We start from the raw sequence: 22,775 nt of genomic DNA, 5'->3' as shown, positions 1-22,775 counted from the left end.
GGTGTTATACAACTTATTTTTTATCGAGCAAATTGTTAGTCAAAGTTTTGGTTAGGAATACTTTGTGACCATCTATATTCAAACGGAGGGAGTAATCATTTTACTGCACATGGGGCCTAGAACATATTATGTGCTCAAACACACTTTGACTTAAATCCCTATGTTTTAGCTCCACCGATCGACCCCTCCAATCGATCGCCGCAACTCTTTGGCTTGTCCTCTCGTGTAACTCTCAGACACCAAAACACTAGCCTTTCCCTATTGTGTCATGGCGTTCCTCCTCCATCATGCTCCTTCATTGTTAATACTCATGCGACTCCCACACGCTCCTCCTCCGGTGCTCCTCCCCGCATCCAGTGGGACAAAGAGCTCGTACCATGATCCCTTAGCTGGAGCTTATGAAAAGACCCATAATATGGGGATTTATTCAAGGTCGGACGATATGGTTGCAACAGGGCTCCCCAACAAGCTAGATTTGTGGCACGTGAGTTCGACTAGGTGGAGGCTCCTAACAACAGTTAGTTAGTGAGGGGATTTCGATGTTGCATATGTTCATTTGGTATGTTACAATTTGCTTTTTTTTTCTGCAAACAATCCAACAATATGTTGCCATTACTCTCAACGTCTAATACAAATGTTGCATTCATGCGACAAACATTTGCTTCTATGACTTGATCTATATGTGTGATGATTTCTCTAGACAACTTGTTGCAAGCTATTGGGATTTGTTCCAAACATAGAAATTTAGTTACAGTGTATCTTTAAATATTATGATGATGCGAACACTAAATAATGTTGCATGGTCGATGGTTATGTTGCAATGGTTGGATGGTCCAGATCTCACATTTTAGTGAGATTGGACGGCCCCAGAGACGAATGGTCGCCAAATAACACCCTATTATAATTTTGTAGGATTCAAAAGGACATGCTACAACAATCTTGTGCATTTTATATTCCTACGTTTTAAGAATCCTACTGTCAAAGCGGCCCTATGCGAAAAAGGCAAAAAGTCGAGCTTTCATGACCAATAGATGTGGTGTGTATTTTTTATTTATTTTAGCAACACATTAATTCTAAACTCTTACCGTGTCACTTCTACCACAAACAAATAGGCAAAGTAAAAAATTGTTTAACAAATTTTTATGTTGAGTAGATTCATCATAATCTACCATGTTGTCATAATACTAAAGGAGAAGCTACTTCAGCTAGTCTGCGAGGGAGAATCAATAACATTTTTTTAGCCAATCCATGAGGGAAACATGATAACACTAAAACTTATTCGTGTAGTCACTTTCACAACATTTGTTTCATATTTAGTTCATGATTACTCATTTCTTTACATGTACATGTCGCTTCCTTAAGTAATGCAAAAACTTTATGCTCTTGGTTTACATGACCTAAAGCGAAACCTGTGCATTTTCTGGAAACATTGATCACACGAATGCACTCAACACTAACACCGATTTGAGTATTAGAGCTTCAATATTTAGAATGTCATCGCAGACATCTTGCTATCGACGAAAATGTAGTTTCCTACTAATGAAACGTGAATTGTGTCAAGCTAAGGTTTAATCTTTGTTGGGTTGAGAAAACCATCACCGTCCTAATCATCCAACAAATAATAAAAATGTTTGCTTAAGTATATGCCTAAGAGCTTGTGAGAGTATCCCATTGTTCTTCTTGTACGGTATACCTAGCCAAACTATTTTACGAAGTTGGCATACACACTTAAACTAACATTGTGTGGTGTCAACTAAAGTGGCTATACAGCCAGTACAAAATATACCAATTTGGCATATGACTCTTCTTCTCCGTCCAGAAATCATTGAGAACACCCTATTTCTTTGCCATGAGACCATTGAGGTGAGGAAAACCCAAAAATTTCAATGCAGGCCAGCAAAAGAGGTTGGAATAAGTTAACCCGATGCTGCGCACCAACAAGTCTAGATTAGCACAAATTAATGGCCTACACTGCCAAAAATACATTCTCTCTCCTCCCTTTTTAATAGCCGATCTCCCTCTCGTTCACAAACCCCCTGTATAACCCCCCCACAGCCACAGGTGGAGACAACCAGGAGCGCCCAAGAAGAGCGGCAGAAGGAATCCCGGCCTCTGTAGCAAAGAATCCATTCCACCTGTCTCTCCTCATCGAGATCTCGCAGCGGCAGGGAGCAGTGAGGTGAGCTCGAGCGGCCATGGCGTTCAGGGCGTGCCTCCCGTCCCACAAGGCCTCGCCGTCGCCCTCCGTCGCGCAGAGGAGGGCCAACAATGGGCCGCCGCCGGTCGTGGCCATGGCCTCCACAATCAACGAGTAAGCAGATCCTCCTTCGCATGCGTACAACCCGTGCTCCTTGATTCGAGTATAGTGGAAATGGTTCCGTCTGCTGTGTGATCTGGGTTGGTGGGAGGGTTTCTTGGGTTTTCTTCTGATATCTGGGTTGGTGAGTTTTGTGATCTCGAATTTTGGGTACTTGGGACGAAAGGGTAACACCTTAAATCTGATGGATCGGATCAAATCACAAGAAGAAGAAAAATGCAACCTTTTTGCGTTTGATTTCTGTGTTCTCCTTCTTTTCTTGTTGAGATCCAGGGGCTTTCCTCGGGATGCTTTGTTATCTGTGCTGGCGTTTCCGTTTAGATTCGTTCGCTGATCCAATTGATGCTTTATCCCGGCTTACGATCTGAAACGCTAGTTTGAGACCCGTACCTGATTTGGCGATCTAGTCCGTTTGCTGACGTGCACGTGCAACCAAAATCTGGTTTTTCCTCTGTGTATATTTGTTTTTTTAATGACGATAGGTTCATCTTAAATTGATTGTGCATGAATTTCTGTATTGTCAATTCGACCTACAAATTTGTTATAACCAAAATCATATCATATGTTATTAATTTGAAGAAATTACTTCTTAAAGCTTAATCAGGAACTAATATACATAAGCAGGATCGTCAATTCCAGCAGGTTGTCGAAATCCATATATAGGATCATCTAATGCAGGAAACCGTAAGCATGTTAGCTGTTGGGATCTGAACTTGTTCAAACAGTTTGATGGGGATAGACTGATAGCGAACTTCTTTTTGTGGAGGACTGATAGTGAACATTAGAAGGCCTGATCTGCAACCACCCTCTGCAGTCCTACTAATGCTACCTCACTGCCTGTGCAATTTAGTTTAAAGGGGGGAGCACAGGAACTCTACTCATGTTCTTGTGGTATCAATTTAATTTGAAAAATTACTCTCTCCACTCCTAATCATAATACCACACTGAAGATTTCATGACAGTGAAGGACAGGGGGCATCACAATATTTAGCGCCTGTGAATATAGGAAGTGTACATGGATACGAAATAAAAGTATATTTTGATACCCATTTTTGTTTGTTATCCGGATTAATGTAAGATAACATGTGCGGATATTGTGTCTTGTTCATCTAGTCAGATTAGGAGAGTGATGCTGCTCAGTCAAATTACCCACCTGGTTATCCTGGATCATAAATTGTAAAATCCTAGAAGAATTGTTGATTGATTGTTGTTTATGTGTGTATATGCAACTGTGGTTACACACTTATCCTTAATTATCGCTTCATCAGAAGATTGCCTATTTTTATATATGGGAAATTGTGCATATATGCTGTTAAACTGTCTATGCAAACATCAGAATTCCATTGTGTTTACGTGGCCACTGTAATTTGATACCAGCAATTGTTGAAATTTCCAGTATAGAGATCATGTAGCAGACCATTTAATTTGAGTTGCGTTGCATCGTTTTGTTTGCCTCCATTGAGTCAATCACCATGTCAGTTACATCCATCTGTGATGCTCCTTTTTGATTTTACTAAATACTAAATAATCATGTTGCCTTTCCTAGGGTCAAAACTGCCAAAAAGCCTTATGCTCCTCCGCGTGAGGTGCATCTCCAAGTCATGCATTCGCTACCAGCACAAAAGCAGGAGATTTTCGATTCACTTCAATCTTGGGCCAGGGACAACCTATTGAATCTCCTGAAGCCAGTTGAGAAGTCTTGGCAGCCACAGGACTTCCTACCAGACCCTTCTTCCGATGGATTTTATGATGAAGTAAAAGAACTAAGGGAGCGGGCAAAGGAAATCCCTGATGACTACTTTGTTTGCCTAGTTGGGGACATGGTTACTGAGGAAGCCCTTCCTACCTACCAAACAATGCTCAACACCCTTGATGGTGTCCGTGATGAAACGGGAGCAAGCCCAACTGCCTGGGCTGTTTGGACAAGAGCATGGACCGCTGAAGAAAACAGACATGGGGATCTCTTGAACAAGTATATGTACCTTTGTGGGCGCGTTGATATGAGGCAAATTGAGAAGACCATACAATACCTTATCGGTTCTGGAATGGTAAGAACTGTCTTTCAAGGATAATGACATTTTTTTTTCCTTTCATTGAATCATTATGTTGTTAACAAGGATAATCTTACTACCAGTGGAGAGTACTGATTTCTGTCTTTCGATGTATCATTGTGTCAGCAGTTCTCTCAAACAAAGTAACCAATAATGGCAAAACAAGCGTGTAATAGATGTGTTATTCAATTGACAAACCACCATTTACTTTTTTTATATAGATACTGCCTTAACTGTAACTAGGCTGTGAACTCAACTTATACTGTTTTAGCCATCTCGAACAGTACAATGATGCACCTAGATATCGTATTCGCTTTTGAAAGAAACACTGTTTGTCAAGTGATCCCCCTTTGGCATGTGTATGGTATTAACTATTTGTAACTATGATGTGCAATTGCTTCTGGATACTTTAGTGAGCATTGCCATGAAAATAATTTGCACTGTTATTTGTTCTTTCATCAGGACCCAGGAACTGAGAATAATCCATACATGGGTTTCCTTTACACATCATTCCAAGAGAGAGCAACATTCATATCCCATGGCAATACCGCTAGGCATGCCAAGCAGTTTGGGGACCTTAAATTGGCCCAGATATGTGGTACGATAGCAGCTGATGAGAAGCGCCATGAGACAGCTTACACCAAGATAGTCGAGAAGCTCTTTGAAATCGATCCTGACTACACGGTGCTTGCGTTTGCTGACATGATGAGGAAGAAGATCTCGATGCCTGCTCATCTCATGTACGACGGTGAGGACGACAACCTATTCGAGCACTTCAGCTCAGTTGCGCAGCGGCTTGGCGTGTACACAGCAAAAGACTATGCAGACATTCTTGAGTTCTTGGTCCAGCGGTGGAAAGTTGCAGATCTCACCGGACTATCGGGTGAAGGGAGACGGGCGCAGGACTATGTGTGCACCTTGGCAACAAGGTTCAGGCGGCTGGACGAGAGAGCGCAAGCAAGGGCTAAACAGGGGCCTGTGATTCCGTTCAGCTGGGTCCACAACCGCAAAGTGCAGCTGTAATCAGGAGAAACTCAAGGTTAACAGGACTATATATCCTATATTGTTTCGGGTCACAGGCTTTCTACAAGAGAACAATGTAGGCTTCCTAGCAGGGTAGAAGAATGTTTTATGTGCTGTCCTGTAGGTTGGATGACAGTTGGTGAGGCTGGTGAAACTGCTGTGAGATGCTCGCCATAATAGCCATGAAGGGCTCCGTTGCACTTTTGTTGTATTGAATATTTTATGTGAGTGTCGAGGTTTACAGGGCTTGTATAAGTTTCAAAGTAATAAATGGATAATTTGTATACATAGAGACGTGCTTTGGTGGTACATTATGCCTCATCCAGAAATCTAAGCATTTTTTGTGTGCTTAATGCAATAACATTAATGCTAATATTTTGCTGTTCTATGTGTTCTTGGCTGAACTGCCTTGATTTTCAATAAACGCAAGCATATGTAAATTCAACTGAACCGGTTGCCATTTGCACACAGGAAGTTCAGCTTGAAGCTAACTGTATTTTTTTTTTTGCTGGTAAAACCAGACCTTTATTAGGCAAAAAGGGTAACAACAGGTTCAGCCAACAGTTCCTGAAGACCATTAGGTCCTAACCCTAACCGAAACATCGTTCTACTCTCTGTCCTTGCCGAGTTGGCCAGGCAGCGGCTAGACCTCACTTGCCCTCGATCTACTTTTACAATATTGCACTCACAATTACTAAAACAGAGTAACTTGATCTCAGAAAAAAATGCATATATGCCGACTGGTCTTCAACCTTGTCACAGGCCACCGCCACCAGTTGAGAGCAGATCTGATTCAACAATGACTAATGACTGGAAGCTGGCTATGTTGGAGTTCCAAGCCCTCCAAGCAACATAATTCCGCTTGAAGAGCACCTTCACACGACTCCAATGACCGGCAGAAGACTATACTCCCTCGCTCGCGAACCCACATTTTCAGAACCTGGGTGCATGTGAACCCACTTTTTTAGAAGTGCGTTTGTGATGTAAAAACATGTTTTAAAAATCGGAACACAAAATGAATGCAGAGGTGATCTCAAACATGTGCCCTGGACATGAGTTTCGTGACGAAAAAACCTTTTATTTTGCCTCGGCAAAAAAGTGAAATTTTGCAGGGCTATATAGCAGTATATATGTGACGTATTTTATCTTTTTTAGATTTTGAAATAAAAAAGTGGTTTCTCCGCGAAAACTTTCTACGCACACATGAAACATGCATACGTACCCCGTTATTTTTATTTCAGAATTTTTTAACATTTGGAAAATGCATTTTGAACCTGGGGTCACGTGCACCCAGGTTCAACTAGGACTTTTCCCTCGCGCATCTCTTAAAATCATCCCAGTTCCAGCAGAACCATCTTCTGCATTCATTTTGTGTTTCGATTTTTAAAACATGTTTTCACATCACAAACGCACTTTTGAAAAATTGGGTTCACATGCACCCAGGTTCTGAAAATGTGGGTTCACATTTGGAAAATGCATTTTGAACCTGGGGTCACGTGCACCCAGGTTCAACTAGGACTTTTCCCTCGCGCATCTCTTAAAATCATCCCAGTTCCAGCAGAACCATCTTCTGCTTTATAGGATCCATCGACTAACTGTATTTGTATTTTCACAACGTCTGTCAATCGAAATAGTATACTGCATAGTACTATTCAATGGTCAGGTAGAAAGAAGCACAGACAGTTTGGCCATTACACAATCGCCTGATGCTTTCAACAATAATTCAAGCTTGTGCACGTCCTTATCACTACAATGAAGGACATCCTAGCAGTAATTCGTATGACGCACAAAGGTTGGATGGCACCAGATCTGTACAATGTAGAAGGGACTTGTGTGCCCTCAACCTGACAGGAAGCCAATCCCAGAACTCGATCCTAACCAGAAACCCTGCTGGAATTTAGATCTGACTGCATCTCTCGAAGAAGAATCTCCTCCACAGCGTCTACAAATCTTACCAGATTCCGACGAGTCTGAAGCTCTAAGCCATTGGCAAGTTCCTGCAACCAAAGACCAAGAACGCAGATTAGGTTGCTACTCAACAGTTGGTACCCAACAACCCACGCCTCTCAGAGGACTTCTAAATCTCAATCATGCTAAGTTAGGTTAACTGTGCATCATGCAGAGAAAAGTGGGTATTCTAGAAAGACTTTCAATTGGTTCAGATGGTTTTATCCAAAGGTTGCATTATTCATGTGCAGTGTGGCAATATAGATACTGGATACAAACATAGGTTTCAGGCATGTGGTAGCAATTTTTACCTTAGTCTTGCAGAGCAAATCTGAAGTTATATTCGTTGGCTGAGTCCCGGAGTTGCGGATTGAGATTAACTTCAGACCATAGGACGACAATGGCCAAGCTGCAGATATCTTGAAGAATGCATCAATTCCACCAGCCAAATGAGCTACTATTGTTTCATCTTTGTCTAAGTACTCAAAAGAATGCCTGCAAGAAAACAAACATGTTTGCTTTCAATGTTCAATAGAAAGGGACAAAACTATATATGCATATAATATTAATGCTGGTGACCTAAAATTGCTTTTGTTGCCTATGTGCATCATACGAGTCTTGGCTTCAACTGTCGATCAGTGTACATCATTACTCAGAAGTGATTGACAAATCTAAATATTCCAAATATTAATGATTAAATGTTTTTTCTGCCAGTTTGATGCTAAATTGTAGTCCCCTCACTGTATTTTTCTCAAAAAACCCAGCCAATTGTGTCGTTTTCAAATAGAAACAAAAGTAATTATTATAGAAATACAATGAAATGACACGCAAGAAGTGCAAATCATTAGTGTTTTTTTTTTCGAAATGGGGGAGCATCCCCAGCCTCTACACCAATAGATGCATAAACTCATTGAACAAGCTTAGAGACCATAGATTCCTTGCAACAACTATTTACAAAAGAGAATAGCAGCTAGAAATTTAGAAAATTATCATCACAATACTAGCAGGTGGAAAATACTGTCACCTGGAACTATTAGCATCATTCACCAACGATCGTCTTAGAATGTTGATTATAATCTGCTGTTGACATTGCCGAATGAGCCACCCCAAGGACGGGACAGAAATGGCCTCTCTACAATTGCAGATAGCACTTTTTGTAAGCAGTTGAGCACACATAGATGAAGAAAACCGATTGAAAGTAGTACACAGTACAATTCAGACAACTGTGATTGTGGAAATAACACAAAAATAAATGGCATCACCATGTGAAGCTTCTTGGTGTTCCATGTTGTTTAATACTGGTTTGTTTCATCTTTCAACAAGCGGTTTGCAAACAAAAACAAAAAAATAGAGAGGCCTTTTTACAAAGAACAATAAGACAGCTTCATATGAGAGGACAGAAGGTAAAGTATCTAATACATACCTGGAGGACTTGAGCTTCTCAATCAGTATATCTACACAAACATCAGCAGGGAAGATCTGAAAAAAAAAAGATCAGTAAAACATGATACACCATAGCTATCTTAAAATGGACTTCAAAAGGTAAAAAAATGGCAAATTGTTATTAAGAACCATTACTTGGCGCTACTAACCATCCAAATGCTGGAACCATGAATTAGTGTAAGTGCAAATTTATTGCCAATGATACATTTGAAGAGATGATGTGAAATGATAGCATAATGCAAATGTGTATCTTAATACACTAACAGCTTATGTCTCTAATAAAGGACAGTAATCACTAATGTTGTGTCCCTCTTCCTATGCATATCGTAACTATGCAAGCATATACACAAATAAGTTCCTGCTAGAAACACTTGAAGCCTAGAAAATTTGAAAAATGATATAGCTTGTCCAAGCCTTAATGTATCGTTCAGTACTTGTATTCAGCATTTTAGCTGATGACTTTCTTTGAAGTTGAAGACTGTATAGGATAAAACAAGGTGGACAGCAGCTAACATCGCACAAGCTACTGTAGCAAACACTAGCAGACCATGATGATTTTGAGTGCCTATGCAGTTTTATGACCTTACACGAGAGTACTTTATCCTTATCTCCAATGTGTCTTATATACTTTTGTCATTATTCATTCCTTGCCCCATGAGATTTTCAATCGTGAAATGCAGAAACGTCACAAAATACATCAGGCATTGCACCAAACATCTACCATAGGTAAAAATTGAAATGGTGATCAATTAGCTCACTAGAGAAAAAATCTACAAAAATGAGAAAAATATAGTCATAAGAGCACCTGCACTTTCTTCAGTTCCATGCTTCCTTCATCAAATTCTATCAGTAACTCATGGTCTGAGACAAATGAATCAACAACACAATCCAATTTTTGTCCAAAATTTACACATTCTGAGGTCAGTATAGGTGCCTTCAGAAACACTCTGAGAGAATTTCCTTTACACTCTAAGACCTTTGGTACTGATAACACAGATCGAATTTGACACATTTCTTCATCCCTGGATATGGAGAAATCGTGATGTCAGAACGAAACAGAAGTTTTTTACGCAGAACAAGCTTAAAACTAAACATCGTACAACTGCAATTAAATGCCCAGAGCAACACATTTTTGAGAAGCTGGGATGATGAAACAAGCCAACAGGTAAGCACAACTCAAGCAGTAAAAGGTCAACAAAGAAAGAAACTGAATAAATGGTAAGAAATGTATGCCTGTGGTTATTATCTTTAAACATATGAACTTAAGCAAGTAGAAAACTAGTCACAAATTGATAACTGACCGAGAATTCACAAATATTTTCAAGGTCTGGAGATAAAAAAAACTGAGCACAACAATCAGGAGATTGGTCAAGAGCTCATGTCAGAAAAGGTGAAGATGTTTACTGCAGCATGTTCACAAGCTCAGACTAAGGCATGCGTATGTAATCTACAAAGATAAAATAATCCTGTGTTGGAATAAGAATTTTTTGCAAAAGACTACATATGCTGAAACTGTGAAGGTATAGAGACTAAAAATGTAGTGGACAATACTGTGGTAGTGTGCTGTGTGCATTACATGAGCTAGCCTAAATGCATTAACAGATGATAGTAAGCCAAGCATATGACAATTCTATCCTTAATGAACACAAACAGGGAGTAAAAACTAGTTACAGCGGAACTGTTAGGAAATTCTAAAACAGATAAAATGGTGAAATTTCTTGTTTGCAAAACATTTATTTGAAATGTTTACTCCAACTGGGCATTATATAAAGACCACGCAGAATATAAATAACCTCACTCATCTCATAAATTATATTATTGTTGTTATGAAAACAACCAGGGATATTTTCTGAGTTCAGAATGACCACATCCCTCTAATCATGGTAAAGTAGTATTGACATTGATGATATTAACTATTAAGATGCTTTAAACAGATTTAAATCAATACAAAGATTTGAAGTGTAGAAGTTGGATACCATTGCATTGAAGTACTTAGTATTTGCAACAGCTGAAGGTCCATTTCACTTTTCTCTATTTCATAATCAAGTTCCAACGCCTGGGAAATTATCAAAGGTGTACATTCAACACGAATAAGAATTATAAGCGAAAGAAAACAAAGAAAAGAAAACTCAACTGAAAAATCTGTTTGGATGTGTATTAGTTTCATATGCGGTCGTGAATCGTGATTGTAGTTGTTACTACTTTCTGTGTGAGAGGTTTTGTTTCTGGAAGATATATCCTATAATATAACTATGCATAAAAGGTTAACAGTGTTACCAGCAGCATAAAGTGAAGTGATACATTTAAGAAATCTTAGATTTGTCTCCATTTGGACCACTGAAATTGTTAAGCAAATAGCAAAGGTAGCAGAATGTTTGGAATATTTAAATTCATAGAACATATTACCACACCTCATATATGTAGTCCTTCTCAACATTTGTTTGGTTGAGGCCAGAATCGGGACTTGCTTCCGAATGCTTCAAACCCTACATCAAAGAAGGTGCAATATTATAAACGTTATGAGAAATGAAAGCTGAAGAGAGTGTAAGAGGTTATTTAGTGTAGATGACGGCAAGTATATTACATAAGCATGATAACACACGTTTAAGATAGGCAAAAGAAAAGGAAAAGACTTAAAATTTTGACTTCTAGGGATTTTTATTTTGCAAACAAACTTGTTTGGAGGAGGAATTTGAATTTCATGAAGAGTCCGGCATTTAAGAACAACCTCTGAATCAATTTTATCCAGCGAAGACTCCAGTGATTCAATGTCAGCATCCAGCAGAATCGTGTCTAAAATAACAGAAGTCACATTTTGTTATTTGAAGGAACGAAGAGACAATGACCCGACTAGCAAAGTGTTGGCAATCAGCAGGAACATAAACAGGAGAAACTCAAGTGAAACAACCTTTGAACACTGTGTCTCCAATGTCACTGATCTCGGCAGATAACTTGAGGTTCTCCTCCTCTGCCAAGCTCACCTCCTTCCTCAGCCATTCCATGTACGCGGCTAGGGACACCAACCACAGCGTCATGTTAAGAACAAAGAACAACTCGGAAGCACGTCCTGAGAACTCTAAAGGTCAAAATGGAACCAGAACCATACCCAAACCGTCACTCCCCAGCGCAGCAGCGCTCGAGTCCCACGCATCGACCGCCTGCATATCCACCTACATACACAGCACCGGAAACGAAATATCAAAATGTCTCCCAGGCCGAAGTAAGAAGAAATCTAGCAGAGCACGGAAAGGGTAACCAAACCCCTCATTTGCTGTTCGCACACGCCAAGCCGAGACAACACCCACCTCGCACTCGGAGAGCAGCCCTAGTAGGGCGTCCTCCTCCGCCGCCGCGTCCACCGGATCCTCCTCCTCCCCTTCCCACAGCGCCGAGAGCTGCTCGAACCGGCTGAACGAACGAAGGTCAGGTACTCGGGTGGTGAATCGATCCAGCGGGACGGTTCATCGGAGGAGAAGGGCGGAGGGGGGCGGCGCGTACCTTCGGATGGCCGCCGCGTCGAGGGGCGCCTCGGGGTCCTCCACCTGGACCAGCGCTAGGGTTTCCGCCATGGCCATCTCCGCCTTTCTCTCTCTCTCCCGCCTAGAAGAAATTCGATTTCGAAATGGGGAAGAAATCAAACCAAGCCGAGGAGAGCCGCAACGGGTCGGCGATTTTCATTGCCATTTCCCAAACTCCCCCTCCAAACTCAGTTGAATCGCGGTTGGGTCCCAGCCCGCCAAGAAAATGACAAAAAAGACCACATATTGGGCAGAATTGGCGCGGAACTACTATCTTTGGGCTTTTCCCCACATAAATGGCACTTTTTCTGGCACGATCGCGACGCGGAGCACTGATTGCTCTTCGTTAGACGTTTAGTCAAGATTCTGATGAGTCTGGCCCACCCTATCAGGCACACTTGGCAAGGACGGACGTCGGGCGACTCACGGTTATTAGGGCTCGGTCGGGGCGTGTAGCTACCCCTTCCACCGTCACTCTTCTCTTTGTCAGTTTTTCTCCCGCGATATCAATGGCGACTAGAGGTGGCAGCACCCCGCCTGGCGAGGACTATGAAGGTCGCCGTTTCTTCCAGCAATTGTTGTTTGGCGCGGGGTTCAACATGTGGGCATGGATTTGGACTCGGATGAAGACAGCGAGTCGCTTGATCTTCCCTTCGAAGACGGAGTAGGAGGCGGCATCGCCAGAAGGTTCTTCTCAGCCAGGACCTGCTCAGCCACTACGTCTTCGATGGTGAGTAACTCTCTTGGTTCTGAAATTGGGGAAATGTAATGCTTGAATTATGTCGAATTTGTGCATGGTAGAGTCAGAATGTTTGTTGAATCTTTGCTTTACTTTGAGTTTCGGCAATATTCAGAGATGTGGGTCCTTTATATTCAACTTTATGGAGCAAAATTTGTTCAAACTTCTATGCCTCAGTGAGATATCAGGTTCCTAAATTTGTGATGGAGAAGGAAGGTTATGGGCGCTGTGATTCAATGTATTATGTAAAAGTTGAAGGGGAGGGGCTGCATGGGCTTGTATTAGTTGACAACTACTATAAGGTGGAGGAGATGATCCGGAGGCATGAGAGGTCCAAAAAAATTAGTGTTAACTGTGATGAGGGACAAAGTAAATAAGGAATTGTTGTATCTCCGGTGAAGAGCAAGAGGGCATATACATTATTTGCCAAATCCTACCCAAGCCACATATCAGTTGATGAAGAGGATGAGCATCAATGTTATAACCAGTTTCAGACTCAGAGCAGTGTGTACAGACATACATAGGAGAATGCAAGGAGAAGATGAAGATGAGGGAAATTGTTATGATGGAAGTGATAGCTTGATGTATCCATGTAGGTATGACCTAGTCTATGCAGAGGAGAAGAGAGCAAAATAAATAGATGAAATGAAGAAAATAATTTCACATAAGAAGAAAAGGATGCTTGATGATCCATTGCTACACTGTGAGGATGAGACAGGTGCGGAGGATATTTTTGATATTCCTTGTGATGACTGTGAAGATATGCCATTGAAGAGACATGGCCCAAATTTGAGATCACATTCTCAAGTAGAACTTCCTTCAATGTCAGAATGGTCTCCTTCTGATGAAGAAGAGCAGCTAGGTTTATTGCAGAGGATGATGGTGGTGGATTTGAGCCACTGCCATTAGTTCAGCCAGAAGGGATAAACATCAAACGAAAGAAGCAACTGCAGAGGGTTTGGTATGATGAAAATAGGGGAAATCCAGAGCAACAGTTCAAGCTCAAGCTCTATTTCAAGTATGTATATCAGTTTAGGCAGACACTTTGTAGACTACACATGGTCCAAATGAGAAATTTCCATTATCACATGAATTTCCCAGATAGGATCATAGTTTGGTGTCAGCTAGTGAAGAAGGAGAAGTACAAATGTCGGTTCTACATATCAGCTTCCAAGATAAAGCATGAGAAAACCTTCTGCATTAAGAAAATACATTTGGAGCACTCATTTCCAAGAGAAACTTCAATGAACATAATTAAAATAAACTGGCTTAGAAATGTCTATGTGGACAAGTTGAGGTCAGATCCTAACACACGCATCACATCTATAGTTTACAAGGCTAATTAAAAAGGACTTTGGTGTTGATATGCATAAGAGGATTGCTGACAGGGCAAACACTAGAGCCAGGGAATTGGTCTTGGGTGATCACAAGAAACAATATCACAGCTGCAAACTATCATAGATAAAAAAACCAGGGTCTAGGTGCATTGTCATCACTGTCACTGTTCCCACAAAAGAAGAGCGGTAATCAATGCAAAGAGGGCAGCAAGTATTCATTAGTGATAGAGCAAGATTTCATGGACTATTCTTTTGTGTTAATGCTTTTGGAAGGCAGAGTTTTCTTGAAATTCTTGCAGCAACTAGCAAAGATGGCAACAATAATATTTATCCAATTGCCTAGTCTATTGTTGCTAAACATGATACATCAAATTGGCAGTGGTTTCTGGAACAGTTAAAGGAAGCTCTAGGTGGAGAACAAGGGCATTTTGGGTACTACACCATAATGTCTCACAAGCAGAAGGGGCTGATAAAAGCTGTTAGCATAGTGTTTCCTAATTTTCCTCTGAGATTTTGCCTCAAGCACATTTATGCCAATTTCCAAGCTGCAGGTTTTAGAGGAGAGGATTTGAAGAAATGCATGGACAATGTAGCCTATTCTTAAACCAAGCATCAATATGACATGCCAATGGAAGAAATGAAGAAGCAATGCAAGCTAGCTTGGCAATGGCTGCACAAAATTCATGTGCACACATGTGCAAGGTGGGCCATGGACACCAATTGCAAAACTGATTTGGTGAACAAAAATTTGAGTGAAGTGCACAACACATTCTAGATGTGAGAAACAAACCGGTAGCCACAGTGCTTATGGGGATTCAGATTTGATGATAAAAGGGAAGGATGAGAAATTTCACATTGGGAAATCACATCCTTTTATGCAAAGAAGCTTGGAATGATCAAAAAATTGCAAGGCCTTGTGAACCTAAAAGAGAAGATGCTAGTCTCTCGCAAGTGGCAAGTGATGATAACACTTATGAGGTTAGCTTGGATAATAGAACTTGTTCTTACAAAAAATGGGATTCATATGGACTGCCTTGCAACCATATGATGTTAGTGCAATCTACAAAGCACAGAAGCATCGAGAGGATTTTGTATCTGACTTCTTCAAGAAAACCCATGTATTTGAACAGCTACAGACCAGTTTTCTATCTTATGCATCAGCAACATGGCCGGACCAAAACTGGCATTGAAGACATAATGCCACAAGGTTTCAAAGATCACTGGAAGGGAAGAAGGAAGGAAAAGAGGAGAAAAGGAAAATATGAAGTACCAAAACTGAAGGAATATTCTAGGGTGGACACTATAACATGCGACAACTGCAAGTCGCAAGGGCACAAGTACACTAGCTTCTCACAACCTCTGAGACTAGACCTTGCACTTGGGAAAATAACCACAAGGTAATATTAGTGAAAAGATGATATGTGAATTTCATTTGAAGGTTATTTGTCGATTTCTCTAGACAATTAGGTCCATTCCTCATGAAGCAGGTCCAAGTGTTGCATCTTCTTCTTCTAGACCAGATGCTCCAACCACATCACATTCTTCTTATAGAACAGATGCTCCAAGCACATCACCTTCTTCTTCTAGAGGAAATGCCCCAATCACAACACCTTCTTCTTCTAGACCAGATGCTCCAACCACAACACCTTCTTCCTCAGATGTTGCGGCAAGAGGTATCATGGGCTACTTTACTGCTCGGGCAAATGCATCTGCAGGCAGAGATGCAAACCAAGGTCCTCTGGATGGGAGATATAGATGAACCTGGTCATGTGATGTCGAAGATGGTCCTTTTATTTGTCTGTTGTTGAGTCTGGTTATGTGATGTTGAACCTAGTACTTTTGTATGATGTTGAACCTAGTCCTTTTGTGTGTTGTTGAACCTTTAAATTTGGAACCTGTAATGTTGAATAAGTTGTATGATGTTGAACAAGCTATGCGATGTTGAACAAAACTTGGTCCTGTTTGTTTATTTGTCAGTTTTTATATCTCTTGAATGTCTCAAAGGCCTTAAATGTCTAAGCCTAAACCCTAAGATCTCGACATCGTCTCGTCGCGATGTTGAGACCTTAAATGTGTAAACCTAAACTTAAAGGTCTCGACATTGTCTCGTCTCAATGTCGAGGCTTTAAATGTCTAAACCTAAACCTTAAAGGTCTCGACATCATCTTGTCTGGATGTAGAGACCTTAAATGTCTAAACCTAATCTAGGCATTCACTATATTATAAAAAATAGTTCAATACATCAGTTCATCACATCATTCAACATATTATAGTAAATAGTTCAACACATCAATTCAACCCAAATTATTGAGGTCTCAACAATACTAGGATATATCCAACACTACATCTTACAGATAATATTGCATGCATCCCATCAGGGCTCAACTATTCTTGAGAAAGCTATCTGATCTTCCTCATCTTTCCCCTTGTCTATTCCTTCATCTTGAGTAGATTAGCAATTATGAACTCTAGCTTTCTCTTTTCTTCCTTGAACTTGTTTGTGTCCTTCTCTACCTTAATTCTCATCACTTTGTGCATATTTGAATGGCAAGCTGCTCCAGTTCAACTCTTGCATCAAGTAGAGCTTGTTCTGCTTTTGCCTTAAGACCCAGTGTCACCTGATTCTCGTCAGGGCCGAGCCGGCAAAATCCGGGACCCTGTGCGAAATTTAAAAATGGGGCCCTATTTTACAAAAAAAATTAAAATGTTCAACAAATATGATGTACTCCGTATATGTTTTAATATCTTACACAACAATTGGAAATATTGAGAACCATACCTATTTCACTTCTGGTTGCATAATTTTTATTTGAACAACATCATTCTTTTAGTGTTCTTCGAAATAAAATCTTCGATGATATCCTCATAATTAATCTTCTCCAACATTTCACTCTCGAGTGATATTGTCGCTAAATCATTGAGTTTTTGTTGTGTCATCATAGTACCCATATACGACTTCAATAGCTTCAATTTAGAAAAGCTTCGTTCCGCTGACCACCTCTAGCATTATTGTAAGGAATAATATCTAGTGCAAGCGTGGTAGGCCGACTAATTGTCAGAAGACACTTTTGTTTTTTTATAATAAACTTGTCCATAGCCCCCTTTTGAGATTGAACTAGTTAGTGTGTACGTGCAATGCACGTATTCACAATACAACAAAACTTTTTGAATCATATACTACCCCTGTCCATGAAATGATGTCGCAGTTTATCGAAATTTATATGTATTTTTATAGATATATCCAAATTTTAATAAATATCTGACATCTTTTTATAGACATATTTTGCTTCACAAGTTCCCTTTTCTAATTGTGCTTGTTTCTATCTTTTTAAAGTGAAAATGATAACTTTGAGTATAAAGATCCCCATGTTTTCATAAATCAATTTCATCTCATGTCATCTTATTCAATGTCTATCCGAAATCATGGTGCTTTCGTTGGGAGAGAAGTACCAATACCACTGATCCTACTATAATTGCATGACCATCTATCTAATACATAAGTACTCTCCGTTTAGAATTAGTTTGCGTTTTGGGTTTAGTCAAAGTTAAACTTTATAATATTTGACTAAATATTTAGGAAAAAATATTAGCATGCATAATGTAAAAGTTATAGTATTGGAATCTTCATAAAACATATTTTTATATTATATGCATTTGGTATTATAGATGCTGATAGTCTTTTCCTATATTTTTAGTCAAATTGGATAAAATCTAATTTTTAAAAAGCCTAAACGCGAACTAAATTGAGCCAATTAATCAATAACTCGATCCGGAAATTGAACCGTGAATCCAATTGGTAGAAGTCAGGAGCAGAATTGTAGTGCTCAATCGAAGCAAGACACTTCTTCTTTTTTCCGGGTAATAAAGCAAGACACTTCAACAATACCAGGACGTCTGCATCTATAGCCATCTCAATCCAAATCCTTCAACTCACCGGCACGGACCCAGCCTTATCTGAAGCAATGCAGCGCGGCCTCTTCACACAATCTGCCATAGCCGCATAAAAAATCTCTCCCACATTGCCATTGCATGCCGCCGATGCAATCTCCGGCCGGGACAGTTCGGCTGCAGGGAAGGCGACGTTGGAGCCATGCATGTGTGGGGCTCGAGGAGGAAGGGAGCTGCTCACCGAGAGGTATCCGGCGGCTGACGGCGGTGTGGTGAGCGAGTTCGAGGCGGAGCAGAAACAATCATGCGAAGAGTGAGGAGACGATCCGAGATTAGTGGAAGATGAAAACTGGGAAAAAGTCATGAGTTATTGGTAGTAGTAAATACGGAAGGAAGTGCAATGTCATTGGAGCAAAATCGTCCGTCAGATCTGATAACATGGATGGCTGGGATCAAATGTTCCTGCCAAGTTCTTGCCTTTATAAGTAGTTGTAGATTAGAGTCCGTTTTTTTTTTCTCTTTCGCTTTTTAGCACCGGAATCATGCCCCATTGATTCTAAAACACTACATACACAAAATAAAATAACAAAGCCAAAAAAGATTAGATGCATGACCCAACATTGATGATCAGGGATCAGCCAAGAAAGCAAAATTTGAGGAAAAATCGAATTACCTCCTCTAATGGTTAGACGGAGCGGGAGTCAAAGACATGCCTGGTAAAATCGAATAGAGGTTTCTCGTCGATGACTCCGTGGCTCGGCTCGCTGTGGCTGTCTTTTCCACGATAGATCGGAACAGGGGATATCGTATGAGGCGATAGGGGAGAAGGACCGAGGAAAACTGGAGAAGAGGCGAAGCGAGGATGGTTTGCTAATCGCTAATCGTTAGCTGGCGGCTGCCTCGTGGCTTGCATCTAGCGATGTCCCTTCGTGTTGCGAGCGCAGAGTGAGTTACCAATACAAGACGTGCGGGTGCAGCGTTCAAGGCCCAAGTAAGCTTCCTTTCTATTCCCTTTTCTATTTTTTTCCTATACATAATATATGGGTTTATATAGAAATTTGGGGCCCCCAAATTTCTGGGGCCCTGTGCTAGGTGCACGCTCGGCACATCTGGCCGCCCGGGCCTGTTCTCGTCCACAACTCTCTTAAGTTCATCTTGAGCATTCCTAAAATCCAAGTGTAGCTTATCTTCCTCATATGGCAATTGAAAGTTCTTCTCCATGTTCTCAAGACTTGTCCATACATATCCCAAAATTCTACAGTTGCATTCTGCATTGTTGGTGGCCATTCTAGATCTACCCATTTCACAATCACAACGTTCTGCTTCCTATAGATGTCATAAATACATTGACATGCTACTTCCTACATATTACATATTCACACCTATATATTGAACAATCCAAAAGAATAACATAACTCAAATAAATGCACACAACTTCACCGCACATCCTAGAAACCTCCTTTCTATGCACCATCCTCCAAAAGCTACATATTTTTCGGCTACAGATCGATGCTTACAAAAATTAGTCATATATGACATTGAGCTCCGCACCGTGTGGGGCAGACTCGTCAGAATCTTGCTGAAACACCTAGCAAAGAGCTCCGCACCGTGATCCTGCCAAAAAGTGGCATTTATGTGTCAAAAAAATCCAAATATGATAGTTTCGCGTCAAATGAGAACTGAGGTCCAGCTCAGTGGCAAGGCAAGGCGAGTGCGCAGCCAGCCCACCCGGGTTCGAATCCCATCCGTAGCGAGAAATCGCTGGAGGGCGAACTAAACGGGTTATCATCCGTAGCGAGAAATCGCTGGAGAGTCTCATCCTATCTAACAACGTATAGCCAAGGGAGGGATCATTCTCCCGTTGGTCAACGGGTTTTTTATAGTTTCGCGTCAAATTAATCGCAAATGTGATGGGGTTTCTTGGTTATTTTCTCCGCCTCGGGGACCCGCCCGTGCTTATCGTAGGCTGTGAACTCTGGTGGTGGTGGCTGCTCCGCGCCGCAAGTCCGCGCGCTTCTCTCCAGAGCCAAGCTTTGCCTTTTATCCGGCCGCGCCGCGCTATCCCCCAATCTCCATCTCCATCTCGGCGTACCTCCCATCCCACGCGCGCGCCTCGCTCTGGCTGCTCAGGTTCGCTTCCCTCTCGATTCTGCCGCATTCCCTGATTACGCAATCCCTTCCGCTCTGGGTTCCTGTGTGATTGCTGGCATACTGAAATTTTTTACTCTGAAGAAATGCAGATTGCGGCGCAGATGATGCTACGGCAGTGCGTGAGCCGCGCCTTCCCGACCGAGGGCTCTCCCGGCATCAATCTCCACGCCGCCAGCTCTAGAGGCACGGCCACCAGCGGCAGCCGCAGCTTCCACCGGTGCTGCGTGAGGGCTAGCCTATGGAGGACCGATCACCTCCTCCAAATGAAAAGCTCTCAGTCCGAGGTGAGTCCTCATTTCGCCCATTTCTTGGTAACAATCTCGCTTCACTTCTTGTTAGTTCTACTACTACTGCTAAGACAGACAGTCATGATTTTTTTTCCAGATTAAGGTACACGCGGTACCGGACGTTTTCAGTAGCATCAAGAGCTGGAGCAAACTGCAGCTGGTCACGGTGTCAGGGCTCGCGGCGTGCGTGGTTCTCCTAGTCCCTTCTGCTGGCGCCACCGATGCGCTCAAGACATGCACTTGCTTGCTCAAAGAATGCAGGTCACTCTTTATTCTGTTCAAGTTAAACCCAAGTCCTTGTTTGCATATTGGGCATTGACAATACGGTTTATTCTTGTTTCATAATAATACAAAGCACATTCGGCTGTATGCGTGTAGTACAATTAGTAGGCTATATGCAGATTTTGTTATGTTTCATGTGTTACTTGCCTTAATCAAATGGTACTAATTTCAGGATAGAGCTGGCCAAATGTATAGCCAACCCAGCATGTGCAGCAAACGTGGCATGCTTAAACACATGCAACAATCGACCTGACGAGACCGAATGTCAGGTAATTCACTTGTCCAGAAACACTGACTCAGCTCTATGTCTCCGGACAAATAAAATAACACTGCCTTCTGCCTTGTCACCACCATAGATCAAATGCGCGGATCTGTTCGGGAACAGCGTGGTCGATGAGTTCAACGAGTGCGCTGTTTCGCGCAAAAAGTGCGTCCCGCAAAAGTCTGATGTTGGCGAGTTCCCGGTCCCTGATCCGTCTGCCCTCGTCAAGAGCTTCAACATCGCAGATTTTACTGGCAAGTGGTACATTTCAAGTGGCCTGAATCCAACGTTCGATGCATTCGATTGCCAGCTTCATGAGTTTCATGTCGAGGGAGACAGACTTGTTGCAAATTTGGCATGGAGGATTCAGACCCCCGACACCGGCTTCTTCACCAGGGGAGCCGTGCAGCGCTTCGTGCAGGATCCCGCACAACCAGCAATACTCTATAACCATGACAACGAGTACCTGCACTACCAAGATGACTGGTATGTCCCTCTCTACAAACTGAAATTCTGACCATTGTTATAGTACTTCAGTTTATCAGCTTAACATTTGTTTTTCAAACTGAAATCAGCTGAACATTTTCTGAACTGTAGGTACATCCTCTCATCGAAAATAGAGAACAAGGAAGATGACTACATATTTGTATACTACCGTGGAAGAAACGACGCATGGGATGGATATGGTGGTGCGGTTATATACACAAGAAGCAAAGTGGTGCCTGAGACAATTGTGCCTGAGCTAGAAAGGGCCGCGAAAAGCGTAGGGCGTGACTTCTCCACGTTCATCAGGACAGACAACACGTGTGGTCCTGAGCCTGCTCTCGCGGATAGGATCGAGAAGACTGTCGAGAAAGGGGAGAAAATCATCGTTGACGAGGTAAAGGAGCTCGAGGGGGAGCTCGAGGGCGAGGTCCTGGAACTGGAGAAGGAGGAGGAGACACTGGTTAAGAGGCTAGCAGATGGCATCATGGAGGTCAAACAGGACGTAATGAACTTCTTTCAGGGTTTGAGCAAGGAGGAGATGGAAATTTTGGACAAGCTGAACTTGGAGGCAACCGAGGTTGAGGAGCTCTTCAGCCGTTCCCTGCCGATAAGGAAGCTAAGATAGCTAGTCCTAGCAGCCACTTCAGCCTATGCAAGGGGGATTTGCAGAACAGGGTGCATGCCATCCAGCGATGATCAATGTAGATTCTAATTGCATATACGATACCTACAGTAACAGGTTGTTCAACAGACACCAAAATTTTGAATCTCATAATGTTTTACACATAGGTACATGCTCCCAGACTAGCTTATGTGTAAAGCATCCGTAAGTATGTAATCTGTGTGTCCAATGAAGGTACAGAATTTTATACAACTGTTCCTAATATACCATGAGTACCTGCTTTCTGGGGATAGTTCAATTCTGTTATTCTCCTTTTCTTTTTTCATGGCAATTTGAGTTCTTAATTAATGTAAAATGAAAACCAGACTAGATTCATCAACAATCTCATAAAACTTTTCGCAAAAAGAGTCTCTTTAGGGAAG

The 22,775-nt window shown here is 41.6% G+C and overlaps 3 protein-coding genes across 4 annotated transcripts; 2 read left to right on the top strand and 1 right to left on the bottom strand.

Annotated features, from left to right (window-relative positions):
- Positions 1 to 1,905: 1,905 nt before the first annotated feature.
- Positions 1,906 to 5,677, top strand: LOC127334336 (stearoyl-[acyl-carrier-protein] 9-desaturase 5, chloroplastic). Its single transcript, XM_051360767.1, has 3 exons — positions 1,906 to 2,311; positions 3,864 to 4,365; positions 4,831 to 5,677. Exons 1-3 carry the CDS (start codon positions 2,196 to 2,198, stop codon positions 5,389 to 5,391), a joined length of 1,179 nt encoding a protein of 392 aa, XP_051216727.1. The 5' UTR covers positions 1,906 to 2,195; the 3' UTR covers positions 5,392 to 5,677.
- A 1,333-nt stretch (positions 5,678 to 7,010) lies between these two features.
- LOC127334334 (uncharacterized) lies at positions 7,011 to 12,427 on the bottom strand. Its single transcript, XM_051360766.2, has 12 exons — positions 12,280 to 12,427; positions 12,087 to 12,189; positions 11,888 to 11,951; positions 11,690 to 11,791; positions 11,510 to 11,574; positions 11,193 to 11,267; positions 10,758 to 10,837; positions 9,587 to 9,803; positions 8,762 to 8,817; positions 8,363 to 8,470; positions 7,650 to 7,833; positions 7,011 to 7,388 (listed from the first exon to the last, which is right to left on the bottom strand). Exons 1-12 carry the CDS (start codon positions 12,354 to 12,356, stop codon positions 7,266 to 7,268), a joined length of 1,254 nt encoding a protein of 417 aa, XP_051216726.1. The 5' UTR covers positions 12,357 to 12,427; the 3' UTR covers positions 7,011 to 7,265.
- A 7,944-nt stretch (positions 12,428 to 20,371) lies between these two features.
- LOC127334333 (violaxanthin de-epoxidase, chloroplastic) lies at positions 20,372 to 22,651 on the top strand. 2 transcript variants are annotated; one of them, XM_071826408.1, is made up of 6 exons: positions 20,372 to 20,393; positions 20,504 to 20,698; positions 20,799 to 20,962; positions 21,156 to 21,252; positions 21,340 to 21,731; positions 21,843 to 22,651. In XM_071826408.1, the coding sequence occupies exons 2-6, from the start codon at positions 20,516 to 20,518 to the stop codon at positions 22,354 to 22,356; spliced, it is 1,350 nt and encodes a 449-aa protein (XP_071682509.1). In that variant the 5' UTR covers positions 20,372 to 20,393; positions 20,504 to 20,515; the 3' UTR covers positions 22,357 to 22,651. The 2 variants fall into 2 exon arrangements, with proteins under 2 accessions (XP_071682509.1, XP_051216725.1); XM_051360765.2 differs by lacking the exon at positions 20,372 to 20,393 and having other exon boundaries at positions 20,496 to 20,698.
- Positions 22,652 to 22,775: the final 124 nt, after the last annotated feature.

The sequence above is a fragment of the Lolium perenne genome, chromosome 2 (assembly GCF_019359855.2).
Source record: "Lolium perenne isolate Kyuss_39 chromosome 2, Kyuss_2.0, whole genome shotgun sequence".
Lineage (NCBI taxonomy): Eukaryota > Viridiplantae > Streptophyta > Magnoliopsida > Poales > Poaceae > Lolium > Lolium perenne.
Note: the sequence above shows the minus strand (reverse complement) of the source record. Positions and strands in the feature narration are given on the sequence as shown.

Excerpts from the sequence above, each read along its gene's own strand:
- LOC127334336 (XM_051360767.1), top strand. The coding sequence starts at position 2,196 with ATGGCGTTCAGGGCGTGCCTCCCGTCCCACAAGGCCTCGCCGTCGCCC. Across the intron at positions 2,312-3,863 it reads ATGGCCTCCACAATCAACGA|GGTCAAAACTGCCAAAAAGC; the intron begins GTAAGCAGATCC and ends TGCCTTTCCTAG. Across the intron at positions 4,366-4,830 it reads ACCTTATCGGTTCTGGAATG|GACCCAGGAACTGAGAATAA; the intron begins GTAAGAACTGTC and ends TTCTTTCATCAG.
- LOC127334333 (XM_051360765.2), top strand. The coding sequence starts at position 20,498 with ATGCAGATTGCGGCGCAGATGATGCTACGGCAGTGCGTGAGCCGCGCC. Across the intron at positions 20,699-20,798 it reads TGAAAAGCTCTCAGTCCGAG|ATTAAGGTACACGCGGTACC; the intron begins GTGAGTCCTCAT and ends TTTTTTTTCCAG. Across the intron at positions 20,963-21,155 it reads TGCTTGCTCAAAGAATGCAG|GATAGAGCTGGCCAAATGTA; the intron begins GTCACTCTTTAT and ends TACTAATTTCAG.
- LOC127334334 (XM_051360766.2), bottom strand. The coding sequence starts at position 12,356 with ATGGCCATGGCGGAAACCCTAGCGCTGGTCCAGGTGGAGGACCCCGAG. Across the intron at positions 12,190-12,279 it reads GACGCGGCGGCCATCCGAAG|CCGGTTCGAGCAGCTCTCGG; the intron begins GTACGCGCCGCC and ends TCGTTCGTTCAG. Across the intron at positions 7,389-7,649 it reads ATTTGCTCTGCAAGACTAAG|GAACTTGCCAATGGCTTAGA; the intron begins GTAAAAATTGCT and ends CTTTGGTTGCAG.